At 29.9% G+C, this 17461-nt stretch overlaps 1 protein-coding gene and 3 long non-coding RNA genes across 5 annotated transcripts in view; 1 reads left to right on the top strand and 3 right to left on the bottom strand.

Moving 5' to 3' along the window:
- Positions 1-1825: 1825 nt before the first annotated feature.
- Positions 1826-6068, bottom strand: LOC112539105 (uncharacterized). Of its 2 annotated transcripts, none has more exons than XR_016198274.1 (5): positions 5748-6068; positions 4330-5519; positions 3143-3522; positions 2667-2821; positions 1826-2444 (listed from the first exon to the last, which is right to left on the bottom strand). It is a non-coding gene; the product is annotated as an uncharacterized LOC112539105 (long non-coding RNA). The 2 variants fall into 2 exon arrangements; XR_003082707.2 differs by having other exon boundaries at positions 3922-5519; positions 5748-6053.
- Positions 6069-6694: 626 nt separating this feature from the next.
- The window catches only part of LOC107359310 (tachykinin-like peptides receptor 99D), a 46906-nt gene continuing 36139 nt past the window's right edge, over positions 6695-17461 (bottom strand). Inside the window, exons 2-5 of the mRNA XM_015925798.3 lie at positions 8345-8560; positions 7873-8023; positions 7248-7444; positions 6695-7171 (exon numbers count right to left, since the gene is read on the bottom strand). Of these exons, the coding sequence (XP_015781284.1) occupies positions 6961-7171; positions 7248-7444; positions 7873-8023; positions 8345-8560 (775 nt within the window). The 3' untranslated portion in view covers positions 6695-6960. The remainder of the gene's footprint in view (positions 7172-7247; positions 7445-7872; positions 8024-8344; positions 8561-17461) is intronic.
- On the top strand, positions 8018-9157 carry LOC149093989 (uncharacterized). The gene is made up of 2 exons (XR_016198327.1): positions 8018-8193; positions 8288-9157. It is a non-coding gene; the product is annotated as an uncharacterized LOC149093989 (long non-coding RNA).
- LOC149093988 (uncharacterized) lies at positions 9524-10526 on the bottom strand. Its single transcript, XR_016198322.1, has 2 exons — positions 10390-10526; positions 9524-10135 (listed from the first exon to the last, which is right to left on the bottom strand). It is a non-coding gene; the product is annotated as an uncharacterized LOC149093988 (long non-coding RNA).

Here is a 17461-nt window from a genome sequence, read left to right as displayed (position 1 = left end):
CAACTCAATAAAATGAGAAACAAATCATGAAAAGATTTAAAGACAATCAAATGAATGAGAAAATGAGTAATTTGTATTCAAGTCAATTAATCAACTACTTTGAAACATCAAGCAATCAAGTATCCCTTCATCACAAGCAAAGTAAATAATAACACTTGGACTAGTTAATGTGGTTACAGTTTATTGGTGGCTTGCAATAAGTAACACAAATTGACTCATTTCAATGTAATATCTATTAATTTTCAATTCAAATGAGACAATTTAAGAGATAACACTTGATTGTAGCAATTGCCAAATATAAACTGACTCAACTTACCAAGAAGCTATCAATTGATATACAAAAACAAGGATAAACCAGAAGAAGCTTTTAAGACATGAAATGCTGGAACAAGTGAGAAAAAACGAAGCAAAATGAGGAGAAAAAAAGTAAATATAATTTTAATCCCAATAATTTAAATAATACAATCTATTTATATATTAATCTGATCATTTAGATAGCAGACAATTTAACCAAAGAGCCTCAAAATTAGCTAAAAAAAATACATTGAACTGGTTCCATTGCGAAGCTCAGCTATTGCCAATTATTATTACAAAGACTATTATTTTTTATTAGTCCAAGTAGCTTATTGTAATAATAAAAATAAATTGATACAAAATGAGCGACAATTGTGTGCAATTGAACTTTTCTTGGGCCAAAAAGTCAATTACAGTGCACATTGAAGAGGACAAACCTAAATTATTCCGATTATATTTGATTAAATTAGGAGAAGAGAAATGAATTGTTATTAATGACGGAGAAGAGACCAGAAAAAAAACAAAACATCAATTGAAATTCACAATGATAACAATCAATTATGCAATCATCTTAAACATTGTTAACAGTTGAATATTAAATTTCAATTACTCTAGACTCTCTGATGGTTCCAATTAAAGTCGTTTGCCAAATTTTAAATTGTTCACAATTTTTTCCTCTAAAACCCATTTTTAGCTGGTTAACAACGATTAAGCTTTGTTTTTCCTTTGATTACATTTTAAAGGTATTGAGCATTTGGTTTACAATCAACTCTTATGATTTATTTGAACAGTTAATTGTAAACATTTTGTTGATATATTTCATCTGTTAACTGTTATGGGTTGAAATATGTGAGATTGTTTACCAAATGGAAAGCAATTTTCATTATTAACCATAATTGCTGTTTATCAGTTGTAAGCATCTTTTTTTAAGATGATTTACTCATTAATTATGATTGTTAATGTTTAAGTGAAATATAATTCATTGTACAATTTGAAAATGGATTAAACATGTAAACAATTGTAAAGCTTTATTGCTATTGTAACATTAGCTGTTTACAAAGGCCTGAATGATTTTTGGGTTGAATCATTAACAGTTTAATAGAGTTAAAAGGTTACGTTTTTTGAATTCCAATGGAATTAGATAATCTGAATAATGATATTTAATTTCCATTGATTCATTGAAATCTGGTAACAAATGGTGTAATTCAATGCATAATGGTGAAACTTAACCATCTATTATCATGTATACAGCTTGTAAAGATGGTTAATTTACGGTAAACAAGGTTAAACTTGAAAAGGTAATTCACAATTAATCAAGACTATTCAAGGTTGAGAATTATTTATATTACAGTTTATGAAAAATGAAACTCAAATTGAATGAATTTGAATCTGATAGATCAATCATTGATTTGATTTTGTGTTTGAAACAATTTCAACCAGGTTGGCAAATTTCTTGTCATAGCTACTCTTTTTTCAAAGCTAATCATTGAGATTCAGGTTCAACTGTAAACAATCAGTAAATTGCTTTTCCTTTTCAACTCAATGTTAAATGTTTTTATTTGTACAATATTAACAGTAAACAGACTAACATAGTAAATATTAGATTGTAAAGAAATGACAAAAGTAATGATAAAATAAAGTACAAAGACAAATTACTTGTAATACAATAACAGAGAGGTCTGAATTTTACAATGATATATATACAAGTATTATGTTTATATATTGAAATAGCAATTGTAATAAAAAAAAAGTTGTCACTGAGAAGGAAATTTGAGTTGAGATGAAAGTATAAAATTATGGGTTAAACATGATTAAAAAAAGGGTAGTTATGATGATAAACATAAAGTGAAAAAATGATATCTTCGAGTGTCCGTAGTTAGGCTTTTAATACCGTTGCTAATGATAATAGCAATAGTAATGATGATGAGAAGGATGGCAATAATATAAATAATAATGTTGATGATAATGATGATAACAGAGACCACAAATGATGAATGTTGAAGTGACGATTTACAGAGAGAGAGGAAGACAGGCTGAGGAGAAAGGCAGAAAAATATTGATTTCATGAATCAACCAAGCGAGTTCAAGTCTTTGTTCGTGTTTGACTGTCATTAAAGGTCACGGACTTCGATTGGAATAATCATTTGGAACTAGAGAGAGAAAAAAACAAAACAAAAGGAAGATATTAGCGAAAGTGAGTCAGACAATTGCATAGACAGTTAATTACATAGACACATGGGTGAGGCAATTGACAATCTAAATGTCAATGATCTGTTTCAAATTGTATTAATATCTCATTGTTAACAGTTTATTCTGGTAACAAAGTTAAACTTCCCTAAACCCAAAGGCCTAATCTTTGTCAACATATTTACCTGTCATCAATCAATCAAAGCATCAATTGAGATTCAACATTTTAATATCAAGTTATTTTGGTTGACATAACAATCTGGTCAACATTATTACAATGAGCGTTTCTTCATTTGTTTTAAGGAAATTTAATTTCGCTGCTTTGATGGAAATTAAAAATCTGGTAAAAAAATTAAAATCAAATTAAGCGATTTTTAGGCATTTTTTACATAAGCAAGCTAAACATATTGAGGGAGAGTCTAGAGAGTTGGTAATGATGATGATAAAGGTAATGATGATAATGATTGAGATGATGGGTTTGAATGAAATAGATGAAATAAAAAAGGCGAAATGAAATATATTTCGCATTGTAATATGGGTTAACACATTGTATGTTCAATCAGCGTTTGTGTTGTCTTGTGTGGTGTTGTTATCATCAGTTGAAATGGTTATTATCATCACAATCATTATCATTATCAAGTGAAAAGCAATTACGACTCACTTAAGTATTGAAAGAGGCCAAGAGAAGGTTAAAAAGATACTCATCATCATCTAAATTGTAAATATGTGAAAAAGGAGGAACCAAAGGGAAGAGAAGTGAAGAGACGGGAGGATGATAGGGAGAGTGAGAGGTTTAGGGGGTCAAGTCTTGACAGAAATGGTTTTGGGTATCTCTTTTTGGGTATCATGAGACAACCAAATGTTTCTCTCTACATGAAATTAGGCTAATGAGTCTAGAGATGGGTTGAAATTGTTTTCACTTGTCCATTTATTTTAAGTTACTTTAGTCCAATTTTATGGTCATTTTTGGTCTATCATTCATGGTTTTGGGTTATCTTCATTATCATTGTCCATCCTTTTTCATGAATCTTTAGACCAGATCTAAATTATTGGAAGATAAAAAAAAACAAATTAATGATTCAGTCCAATGGTAAATTAATATTTTGCTATTGGTATTAATTAGCACAAAGGTGCAATAAAAATGAATTAGTCTTGTCTTGTAATTTCAATCATTCTCAATTTTTTGCTTTGAGACTTGAGACATTATGATTATTATAATAACAATAAGCATGATGATAGTAATCATAATAACAATAATGGTACATCATGTAATCATATCATATTATGATTATTATTATTGGTGTAACTCTACTTGAATCTAAAGCTATCCTTCCTTTCGCGGAAAGTTATTTCAACTTGTATTTTCTTTTACATGATTCATCTCAATTTGGGTTAATGGTTAATATTAAGGATGATGATTAAGGGAAATGTTTACTAAACCTTTTTTTGGACTCCTGCGAAATATTTGACCTTACTTGATACTGAAATTGTTGAGATTTACGCCTTATTTATATTGATTGTCAAACCATAGGTTTAACCAATAAATCCAGTGATTGCAGAATAAACAACTTATTGTTTAAATATTGTCTATTTGTGTATGTCCATTCAATTGTGACATTATGTTGCTATAGTTTTTGTTTAGCTTTAATCAGTTCAGTTTATGGTTAGTTGACAGTTAAACATCTTGATTATTTGTTGAAAGTTAAACATGATTCTCTAGAAATGTCATTCTCGAAGGAGTTTCACTTGTTTCCTGAGTCTAAACATTCAATTGTGAATTTTAAAGATCAACAGAGTACTTTGATAGTACAATATTTGGTTCAAAATAATTTGGTTTATCGTAATTACCAAGATTGGCCCATATTACAGTTGTTTAACAAAATTTTTGCATCCATTGGTTTCGTCGTAGGCTGCATTGTCCTTTTGTCATCAAGTTCAATTCTTGTTTCCAGAATATACATGACAGGTTCCATCATCAATGAGATAAATAACGCAATCTTTTTTACGTGCTTAACGGCATCAGGTGACTTGGCTACATATTACGATCAATTTTTTTATAACCCGGTAACTTTTTCTGCGAAATTTGATGAGATTTGGAAAGATTTGATGCTTTCTGGTGAAAATCAGGTAAGATATGATATTAAGCAAATTAGGCGTCAACAACGGAAAGATGTGATAATCTTTAGTTTGGGGCAATTTTGGCTTATTATTGCGCTTGGTATATTTGCTCCAGAAGCAAAGGTTTACTGGGTAAAGATAGCGCAATATGGGAGACGAATCCTATTATTCATAGCTGCATTTTACTACATTACGTTGGTTGACCATTTAGGTACTTGTTCAGCTTTTATCAACAGCGCATACAACAGCTTATCCCGTCAAACAAAAAGATTGAGCCGAATAAGGTTAACAATGTTACAAGATTCAGATCGGGTTGACCAGATGATATACATAAGAAATAATTATGAGAAAATTGGTCGCTTGATCGAGTTGGTGAATCGAACCCATTCTATTTTTGTGGGCGCTTTTTATCTTCTTGTGATTCCCAAATGTGTCACTTTAGTTTATGATCTAATCTACACCAGCTCTTCGTACCTTGTTTACCACATAACCGAGCTTTTTTTTCAAGCACTACGATTACTTGTTATCACTCGAAGCATTTCAATGATTCCAGCTTATACGACTAAACCAAGAATGTCTATCTTTAATGTCAGCCTGTCTACCAAGGATCCATCATTAATAATTGAGGTAAAAGACTATAGATGATAGATTAAAGCTTAATCAATGTTTCTCGTTTTCTTTCCTGTCTCCATTTATAAAATACATCCGTTTTGGATTACCATATCAAGTCAGAGCTATTTCTGCAACGAATCTACCACCAGAGTTTTGGGATCACAATTTTTGGTAAAATGTTAATCTGTCCATCTATAACTGGGACTTTGATAACTGCGGTAGTCACTTATTTCATTGGCATCGCTTCGTTTAATGCAGGTTCCATTGTTAGCAGTCCGACTTCTCCAGATGTCATTCAAATTGAGTAGCTAAAGGATGGCGAGCAAAAAACAAAATAAATTAAATAATGCATCAGGACACAGTCAGTGAAATAAATACAGAATTTATGTGTCATATATCGCTTCTTCTCGATTAACACGTTAAATTTTAATCGAGAAACTGCAAGATATCAAACCAAACGTGAAAATTTGACTTGACAAGAGAGTAAACATGCTACTAAACCTTGTATTTAAAATGACAAAGAACGTATTACATACCTGTTTGCATCGTGATAAAATATTTGGAAAAGAATGTTTATTATCCAAGATAATTTGTTAATGATTTACTGTCTCAAAACGCACCATCTTGATAAACTTTCATTGAGTAAAATTGTTGCATGTTTCATCAAATAATAGCATCTTTGTTATGGAACACGATATTGAAAATTCCTTCTGTTCATTAAGAGAAATTTAATATTCACATTGTAACTAAATAATACAATACTAATTAGTCATTCAATCAAATTATAAACAAGATAACACTAGTAAACATTGCCTATTAGCAGCTCAAGTTAATTTTCCGCCGGAATTTGTCAACAAACGGGTATATTCTGCCATCTAGCGTACAAATAAAATACTAGAAGCAACTTTAATTGACGCATAAATAACTGTTTTTATCAAATTTTAACAATTAATTAGCTTTAATCATAACTTACAGACGCAGGTCGAAAGATTACTTTTTGTAAAATGAATACTTCTTCCTTTGAGAATCTAAAAAACAATGGTAATCAACATTGATAACCTCAAACAAATCATTAAATCTGAAATTTCATGTTTCGACCGACTAATTGTTTCTTTTGAAATGATACAATTTATATTTTTGGATGAAATAATGAGCAGTTTGGTTGCTTTGAAGCCTTGAATGTCGCCAATTAATCCATGGAGTACAAGTTATGATGTTCAAGATATTGAATTCAATTTCAAGGCATTTTTGTTGTTTTTTACAAACATTCTCATCTTTCAGTGAATTTATTATCTAAAATCTGACTGAATGTTAGTCATTATTCAAGAATTGTCTTCTTTATTTTTCTTACAATTACTCATCAGCACAATCGTAAATAAGATTATTAAGATGATGATTTTACTTGGGGTTAGCAATGCAAGATGAAAACATTTCATTGAATGGAAACAATCTTAACCTTGATCAAGATATTTAAGAAATGGCATGAAAACAAATGATTAATAATTTTATTTGTATTAAAAACACTTGTAAGTATTTACAATTGACTCGAGTCGTGGTGCTTTTGTCGTCTCCTTGAACAGTTTTCAGGTCTCTATACAATAGATCCATGTACGTATCATAAAACACAACTTTGAATGGCAAGAAATATTAACAATTACACAAAGTGATTTACTTTATATATTATTTGGTTTTCATAACATTAATCAACATTATTAATAATAGTGAATGAGTATTTACAGAGATCACTATTTACAATCTATACTCTGCTTGTTTAATTGTTTCATCCATCATCAAAGCTGTCCCATGACCATTACCATTCAACCTTATCTTAGTTTCTGTGATACAAGCTTCCGAGAAGCTTGATTTACCACGACGAGTCAATTTAGACTCTAGGAAGTTATCAGAGTCACTATTGTCATAACATAGACAGCAAAATATCTTTTTGAATCCTTCTCGAAACCTGAAACCAAGGTGTGAAAACATTTAGAATGACTTGATTGCGCTAAAATTAGAAAGAAATAAACTTCAAAACTCACCTCGAATTCATCCAACAATAAATTATTGGATTATACATGGAATTGGACATTGCCAGCCAATAGATAATTAAATAAATCTGTTGAACATAATCGGCTTCCATCATCTCAGGAAAATGGTGAGTGAGCAAAAAATACCCATGATATGGTAACCAGCAAACAGCAAAAATAACGAAGACAACAATCATCATTTTAACAATCTAAATTGAGAGATCAATCAACAAATTATAAAACAAAATTAACAAAAAATAAACAATAAGAGAAAGAATTATTGGATGGATCGTTGCTATTTGTGCCAACAGATGGCAAAAGTGTCGTGAAAGAGATTCGGATTTGGAGGGAAAGCTTCAATTAATAATTTGATTAATGGATGTTTGTTATCAATGATAGTTTATTGAAGCTCAAAGAATCAGATGATGATTAAAAGTTGATTTATGAATTATTGGAAGAAATAAACGAATGGCTTGACTTTTGAACTTGCTTGTGTTTTGATTTATCCGAATGATTAACCTTTTGTACAAGCCTTTGACCATTTGTTTTCAACGTTAGGTTAACCAGTAAGCTTTCCCTTGTAAATAAGTTATCTCTTCAATTTTAAGTTTGATTAATGTTTAAATTGTGTAGTTACCTTTCTTTTTGATTTCATTGATTCAACCTGTTTCTCTGTGTATTCACCAATACCTTTACTTCCCCAAAGCTCCAGGCCAACTCGAGAATAAGTAAAGCACATTGAACATATTGGAACCATGTAAGTAACCAACAATATTATCACATTGTAACTGGTAAACGCAAAGCAAAACAAGACAGAAAAGATCGTGTTATTAATGAAAATGGCCGAGACATCAATCACATTGGATCAAAATATTTCATGTCGAATCTACAATCTTACTGGTTGACAATGTGGCCAACATTGCAATGTGCAATTGTTACTTCTTTAAGCTATTTGTAGGTAAGTTAAACTCACAATTCAAGTCTTGTCAACAATATTAAAGCGCCAAATACAATGAACATATACTAATGTTTTTTAATTTATATCTTAATAGGTTGAAACAACATCCTAAGATGATGATAAAGTATAAAGATAATTCAGGATAACTCACATATAATCAAATTTACTTGATGTAGCGGGTCCATCAGGCCAATCAAGGAAACAAATATCACGATAATCGCCATTAAGAAAATATTCTCGTTTGGTTGTGGAGTAAAGTATATTGGGCAAAGATAATATACTTCCAATTATCCAAATTGCTAAAGTAATGAATACGGTTGTTTTTTTGGACATTCGAGGTTTCAATGGGTAAATGATGGCAACATAACTAAACGGATAAACAAGGAAACAAGGATAAATAATGAGCAAAAAAGTAAAGACAAGTTACCATGAATATGAGTTTACTCATGATATGACTAGGTCAAAAGGAAAAGCAATCAATCACCAAAGCTCATAGTGCCATATCCCATTTGGATTGATAAAGGTTCAATGTAAATGTTTGAAGAACCAGCTTTTAATGGAAATAATCAAAGTAATTTATTGATGTTACAATTGCTAAATTGGGCTGACTGTGGCTGTTGATACTCAACTCTTTAATCACTTTTCACTTTGGACTCAAAAACACAAGGTTCCCATGGTAGAACCTTTAAAATGGTTTTTCAAATAAATCACAATGCCGATCATTGGAAGAACCCATTCAACATTCAACACAAAATACATCAACACCACCAACACCAGAAGAGTAAATTAAAGTCTTATGTAAATTTATTATACATATCAACATGAACCAAACCCAAAAAAAATGCAAACAAAACCAAATTCCCTGGAAAATCTGTTTTATTGCATTTTTTCCACTTATATCAATCCTTTGATCGCGAAAAACAATCACAAACATTTGTATAATTAAATCACAATTACCAAACTTTTACGATTTCCACTAATCTTATCATTACCAGTCTATTTATCACCATTTATGAAGTCAACATTAATCATTGCAATGAAGATTTGGTTATGTTTGTTTCACTTCAAGACCAAGATGGTGATGAGGAAGAAAATGATTCTTATATTCATCCTGAACTTCATCTTGATTACAATAACAAACAGAAATAAGCATCATTAATTATATCTTTCATTTTGACTCAGTACAATATTATAGTGGTTAAAAGCATCTCTTGTATTAACAGGCAAATAAAGTTGAACAACAAACGCAATCGTAACAGTCCCATTACCATAATTCACAAGACAAAACAATTAAACATGAAAAAAAAGAGGAAAACACTCGACAAAGTTGTACAAAAGTTAATTAAACTAATTAATTAATGTCATTGGTAAACAAAAGGGAACGTAAAAAGTACAAAGAAAAAGGTTGTTTACAAGTTTTACAATGAAAAATGCAGCAAAAAATTAAGCAAACACATTTAAAAATAAATGTTATCCAGAAATGAATTTCAATATAAATTGTCACAATGATGGAGAAACCTTTTTATTCCCTCTCTTGGCCGTACTTAACCAGTGTTAATCAACATTTAGGTAAGTACTTGGATGGTTAAATAATCAAATTTAATAAATAATTGATCACTTCGCCATTTGCCTTCTCACTTGAGATGTACATTTATTCCTGGTCTATTTACTGGTAAATGGGTAGACGAGTTAATTCAAAAGGCTATCAACATATTTCTTTCGATGGATCCTGAATTATGATGTAAACTGCTCCTAGTAGTTCCATATTGAAACGTGTTCAATGGTAAAAGATAAAGTCACGGACTGTTCTGATTTCTCCATGTAATCATATTTCCATTTTTACCCTTCGATTGCATTTCTTTTCTTTCCACTTAAATACTGGCCAAAGGGAACCTTTCCTTCTTCCTTTACATGATATAAACAGCAAAACGAATGATCCAAGCTTATCAAAATTTCATGTTGAAAAAGAGCAAAAAAGTTAACAGGTTATGAAGAGTGGAACCACCAAAAACAAAAAGAAAGATGAAGAAGAATACGTTGAAGGAAAACCAATGAATAGATCAACTGGGAGTTTTATTTTTATTCAACATCTATTGTCTGAATTTTGTAACAGCAAAAATATTATTTGCTGGAAACTAAATCTGACAGGAAAGATGAGAGAGAAAGTTTATTTCATGAAGAATAATTTGGTTTTACCTTTGTTTGCTTTTGCCTTTTGTTGATGACATTTATGTATTAACAAGCTAATAAGATTACAAGATGAACACAATTCAAAAAGTAAACTGTAAATTGGCATTGAAAAATAATTTGAAATCAGCTGACCTTTAACAATTGGAAAATAATTCATCATTAAAAAGCGCGCATTTTAAAAATGTCAAACAGTGCAACATAAATAAAATAAATTATTAAATTATAATCAATTCAACCCAACCCACAACAATCATTTATTCATGTAAATTAGTTTTACCTGAATAACCCATTTTCACCTTAAAAAGAATGAAAGTCTTAAGATTACCCAAAATTGAGTAAATAAGTTAAATAATTTGTTTCCTAATTAGTTGCTTAGACTCAATAAGCCTTTGGAAGGAAAATTTCATATCAAAAGCAATTTCCATACAATTTCATCTGAACATGAGTGTTTTAAACTCATATTTCTTATCCTGTAATTTCATTTTCCCTGAAGAAGAAATAGTTTTCGAGAAAAAAAGATTTCCTTTTCTGTTGAAAAGGCTAAAAAAATGGGTTAAGATTGGGAAAAGCTGAAAGCTTTATCGTAAAAAAGGGACAAAAACAAAAGATATTGACCAAAAAAACATCTCTTAAACATTCATTTGCTCATAAAACCAATCAAGTTATCCTTGAGTACATTTAACAAGGTTTATAAGAGGCAGAATTGGAGTAAAAATGAAAGTAAAATTGTGTTATTAAACATATTTGGAGTAATCAAATTGATTACAGATTAAGGTTATTGAACAATGTTGATGTTATATAGTAACAGCTTGTCATTAAATATCAAAGTCATTTGCAAACCTGCCAATTTGTATTAAGAGGTGCAAGAGGTACAAGAATGGTGACAAGACTGGCAAAAAAATAGCTCAACACTTTTTTTCACCAACTAAAAAGGTTAAGCGAGTGGAAAGTAATTTTGATGGAAACACTAGTGATTAATCAGTTTTCAATCACATGGATCCATGGATTGATGGATTATCAAGGGCAAATTATTCAATAATATCTGGTTAAAAGGTTTAACAGATGTATTTGGAAACAATAATTGAATACTTGGAGTTGAACGCATACACAAGAGAAGCCAAGTCAAGTCCATCAGGAATCATCTTTATATTTTCATCAACATCACTAGTATCATTAGAATGCTGATCAACATAATAGTCTTGTTTGATATTCAAAGATGGTAAAGAAAAGAAATACCAGAAAAGAAGAGACAAAAAAGGAAGAAAAAGACAATTTAAATGAGTTTATTGTTCATGAACCTTATTCTGATGAATATGATGTGTAATTAGTTTTCATCTTCAAGAGTCTATTGTTTGCTGAAAGATGAAACAACAGTCAAGATTGAACCATTCATTTGACCAGCTTTTTTTATTCCTTCAACCTTTTGTCTAATTTTACACGATTAAAGGTCATAATTTGCCAATTACTTTACCAACAACAATCATTAGTCTCTTTGATTATTAATAAAAATGTTGAACAGTCAAAATTAAAAGACAATTTACTGTACAAAAGAAGGTAGAAAAGGACCAAATTTCAACCTTTTCCTGGTAACACTTTGGGTGCAACATTAATTGCTGGTTAATATTTAACTTTCAATTGTTGCTTTTGTTTTGAGCATTTTATTTCTTTTCATTTAACTTGTCTTTTCCCTTCAAATGTCCGAAGTGTCCATTAAAGTGTAATGTGTCAAAATCACTGAAATTAACTGTAAAAGTGATCATAAAAATAACAATAATAATGTGAGAAATGATAATAAAATGAAATGGCCATTGAAATGAAAAGGCTTTTATTCTGGACTTTACCTTTTACGATATCAAGTGAAAGACATTTTTTCATCTTAAGGATGTAAATGGTTAATTAAAACCATCAATTAAGATACATTTAGAGTTGTTAACAGCTCTTAATAGGCTGTTGTCAAGTTGATCATCGACATCATTAACATCATTTTCACCATGAAATTTTTCCAAATCTCTTTCCCTTGCAATGAAATTCAAAGCACAAGGTTGGACAAATTGGCTTATTGATGAAATTTAATCAAAATTTTTGCTCTTTGATTCCAAATCTGAAATTCATTTTCAACTTCACCCTTTAGAAGCATGATAATTATCAAGCAAAAAATTTCAAATCAAATTAAATTTTCATAACATTCCAACTTTAATACCTTGAGATCGCATAAGCTCACCTGAATTGAACTGAATCAAGAATGTTGTAATGATTATGAAATGAAAATGTTGATTAAAAATAAACATCAAGACAAATAAGATTCAAGTTAAATCTGTCGAGACAAGCAACAAGCTGAACCAGTCTTTTGGTTAGATTTAGGTTAAGACCAGAAAAATGAATATTTTGCAATTTTCTTTTAATCCATTGCATTTCAATAAGACAGTTTCAATGATTTACTGATTTAGTAAATTTTATTTCAGAAAATTGACAAATTCTTTGAACAAAATTTTTGCCATTTTTGATGGCTTTGGGATAAAAGCTCTATTCGTTAGTTGCTTAAAGACAATGATAATGATAATGATATTTATGACGATGTTTACGATGATCAACGGTTTAATTGGATTCCTGCCAAAAACAATTCCACCTCATCATCATCTATTTACGTCTTTATTATTTATCTTTTCATCCACTTTTCAGCTTCTCTCATCACACTCCCAACTACTGGGAGTGAAAATGTGCATGTGAAATCACCTAACGATTCTTTTCACCTTTTTTTCTTGAGGCTTCTTCTTCTTTTTTTTGCTTCTCTCATAACCTATTCTCATCTTTTATTTTAACACTCAAATCTTGAATGCTCTTGAATCATGAGAGGCTTTGAAAGGGACAAGAAGAGAATGAAATTTTGAAGGATAAAAGAAGAGGAATAATGAGAATAATGATGAGAGTAAAGAAATAAAAAGAACCAAAGAAACAGGTTATCTCAAGTTGGTGGGAATGGCGAGAAAAAAAGTGTTTCAAGAACATTGTTTGAATTGATAAATTGTGATTCCCTTTTCAGGGTGAAATGGCCAAACTCTCAATCTGGTTTAACCGCAAAAACTTTTATCAATTACTCGATGCTCCATTAGCGACTATCATTATTTTATCATTTTTATCAATATTTACACCTTTTCCAGGCAGACGTTTTCAATGAGCTAAAAATAAAACCTACAAAATGAAACTTTCAAGTAATTATCAATCTCAAGAGTCACTTGACATTAGGAATGAATTTTTTTTGTTTTTTTCTTCTTTGGCAAAACTTCTTAATAAGTTGTAAGTCAACAGATGAAATTGATTGTTTCCACATTCAATATTTGATGAGGAAAATAAAGTAAAGCTTAAAATATTGTCGACCATAAATAGCATTTAATTGGGTTGCTGAAAGATTATTAAAGTTGCTCAAAGTTTTTCATCTTTTCTCCTCTTGAATTATTCAGTTATAATGAATTTGATTTACTTTCGGAGTAAAAATTTCACAACAAAATGCTATTCATTGGCTTTCAACTTTAGTTTGATTCCATTTTTGCATCAACATTTAAAGGTTTACCCTTTCACTTTGATTTCTTTTAATCATGAAATGATAATTTTCTTGAAAAATTGTAAAATTTTCGATTGAAAAGTTGGTTGTAGAAGGAAAAAAAGAGTAAAAACATGAAGAATAAATGGAAAAAAGTTCATCTCTTCAACAATTTTCATCAATTTTTTGCTTCAATTTGCTACTATTATAGCAAATGTTGTTCAAAGGTTCATGAATTTTCATGGCGAACAGGGTTAACATGCTAAAGGCAAAGATTAAAGAGGCAAAAAATCTGATAATATTTCACTTGATTAACAATTTTTTGCGTTTGAAAAATTGAATGAAAAGGCTGAAAAGATTGAAAAGTTTATGGTGAAGTTTGGAAGAATTGAAAAGATGAAAAACTGAAAAAAATGAAAATGAAATAATAACACAGCTTGATGATTATAAGGATGAGAGTAGCTAATAATTAGTTGGAAATTGTAATTATAAGGTTTTCCTTTTTTAAGAAGGTTTCAATTCATTCATCTATTTATTTTGTTAATTAATTGTTGACCTTTGTCTGCAATCAGTTTGATCATTTTTTTGTGCTCAACTTGAGGAAGATTAATGTTTAAAGGGTAAGAAGGGTTAACAGGATTAAGGTTTCTAAAAATTGTAAACTCGACAAGATTCATTGAAAACTTTTAATGCTTTGATTGTTTGCTTTCTTTAGATTGACTTTAGAGATTTATCGTCAAAAGTAATTAAATCTTAATTTTGGCTGCATCTCGTCTATTCATTTAGGAATCGGTAAAGGAGCAGGACAGAAATTTCCTAAGAAATAGATTTTTTTATATTCGAAGCCGTTGACGAGAAAAAAGCCTTGGAAAATATCATAAAATAAAAAATGGCTCATTTGGATTGTTGCTGCACTCGATAATCGTCAACCATGGTCAGGATTGTTTCAACCCATGTTCTGGGCGTTTTATTTTTTTTGCTTGTTTGTGTTCATAACTCAAGAACGGACGGTGCTTCAGACCGCAAATCCATAAGCTTCCGTAAACTGAATAGATAATTTAATAACATGGTTTAAAAGAGAGTAATATCATGAAATTTTCTTCTTATTGCAGAATTACCTGAAAAAGTATAATCGTATTTACTAATTTTTCGATTTCTATCACTTTATATGAATCAAATTTTTATTATTTGAATATATTCATACCCAATATTTGATTTAATTATCCAAAAATCAATAAATTCGATATTTTATCTTGAAAGAATGCAAATCCTTATTCATCCAATGTCTAGAATTCATTTTTAATCGTTTTTCAATGCAATTCTCATTGCGAAATCGGAATAAAAGATCTTTTGTTCAGAAATTCTTCGTTCAATTCCGAATTTTTCTAATCATCATTCAAATGTATTATCAAAAGTTAACACTAATTGTTTGCTTTCGAAATGCACTGCAACTGATTGAGTTTCTTTGACCATCAAATCAACAGTATTTAAAAGTCTGAGGATTAAACTCAAAATTATCAAAATGCAAGAGTAAATCATAGCTAAACATCTCAAACCAATTTACTAATTGCTTTATTTGTTTAACCATTAGCACAGATTAGTTATAAAAGGTAAAACGTAAAGGTGAAAGTTATTGCAGATCAACTGCAAAATTGCGAAACTGGAGTAAAATGAAAAGACAAAAATAAAGTTAGACTTGTACTCGTTATAACCTGAAACCCTTTCTAAATCCCATCACTAATTAATTATGTAAATAGCAAGCTAAAATTTAAACTAGACTTGGATTGCAAAACGAAAAGACTGGCAAGACATTTCTTTTTTTACCCTGATTCCTTCATCTCCAGTTGATTATTATCGAGTTTAAAAGTTAAATTTTTTCATGTTGGTTAGCTGAGTAAACTAGCAAATTTTGTAAATGAATGGAAACAAAAATGAACTTTTCATTTGGCAAAAAGCAAAGCAAAAAGACTTGAAAAGAGCAATTTTGTTTTCTCGTTTCTTCTTTTTTTTCGCTCTTCTCATGTATTCACTAATTAACTGAACAGCCGAGATAAACTTGGAAATTGTCTCGATTCTTGGAATGAACTTATTATCTTAAGTCATAGTAAACAAAAGTGTTTCAAAGTCAGTAATAGGTTAACTTGTTACTCAAAGCAACTCAATTGGAGTTACAAGTTTTCAATGTTCATTCATTTTCTTCATTATTATAATCATGCCTTTACTTAACCAGAATGAAAATAAGAAAGAAGGCGACCAAAAATAGGAAAAGAAGAAAGAAGAATGAAAATTCTGATTAAGAATCACTTTCATCCATTTTACCATGTAATATGTTTCTGTATTCTGTCAACGTTTCAAGAAGCAAAACCTTTTCACATCTTTTTCTTGTTACTCATTTCGCCTTTCCTTATTCATCATGATCGTCATCTTTTTTTTATTCACAAATACAACAATGAACTCTCTTTACAACCTTAATGTATACAAAGTATTTCAATTGAATCAAAGTGTTAATAAATATCTGTTCAATTTGCAGATTATTCACATTCTTTCAGCATTCAATTTCTTTCCTTTTCGTCTGTTTTGCCATTTAATTAAGTTTATTGATTAAAATCACGATTGAATCAAAATTTGAAACTTTTCTTGTTTTCATTTTGTTTGGGAAAAGCCAAAGTTGAATTGAATTCATAATATTTAACCTTAATTTATTGTAACATTTTTTGATGGATTCAAAGAACTAGGAATTTCTTTAACTTCATTCAACTGAGGAAAATTGAAAAATAACATTGTTCATGAGCTTTTAAATTAGCTGCAAGTTGAAATGAATAATGATAAATGGAGGAGAAACGAAATGACGAACAACAGGGAAAATGGAAAATATTCATTTAAATTCAATGAATGTTGGCTAATAGTGTTGGGTGAAGCTTATCATTGGCATTATCAGTCCAATTTCCAGTCATCACTCCCAGTAATCACTCCCAATCGAGAACTTATCAGAATATCATCAGTCTAGAATAGTATAATCTTTCAGTTTTGTTCCAACGTTCAGCATGGTTGTAGTCATGGAACTCATGAATCTGTTATTCTACTTTAAATTTGCCACTGAATTGATCTAAATAATTCCAAATCGAAATTTTCCCCAAAAAATTCAAAGGCTTTTCGTCAAGGAAAATTTGAGGTTACAAGAAAAATCAAATTTCAAACGAAAATTTCGATTTCGAATATTTTCAAACTTCATTTTTCGAACTTTTGACACTTTGAATTAATTACATCCACACAAGAATCTGAGACGATAAACATCTTGATGAAGATGTTGAGTCTGGAAATCTAAATGAACCAAAGTCAATTAAGATCGAAAATCATTTTTCGTTTCGAGACGAATCAAGTGTTTATTTTCAAATATTTTATCTTTACTTTTGAATACTCAATAGACCCTTGAACATGTTTAAATAGTTTTGGTCTGGACGAAAAGCTTTGTTGACATAAAATGTTATAATCTGTTCATGAGGGTTGAAGAGTTGGAAAACATTCATTTTCATTGAAACT

Source organism: Tetranychus urticae, chromosome 2 (genome assembly GCF_039701765.1).
Source record: "Tetranychus urticae isolate SD_2017Ah chromosome 2, NJAU_TeUrti_SD_1.0, whole genome shotgun sequence".
Classification (NCBI taxonomy): domain Eukaryota; kingdom Metazoa; phylum Arthropoda; class Arachnida; order Trombidiformes; family Tetranychidae; genus Tetranychus; species Tetranychus urticae.
The sequence above is the reverse complement of the archived record's forward strand: the minus strand, read 5'-3'. Positions and strand labels throughout refer to the sequence as shown.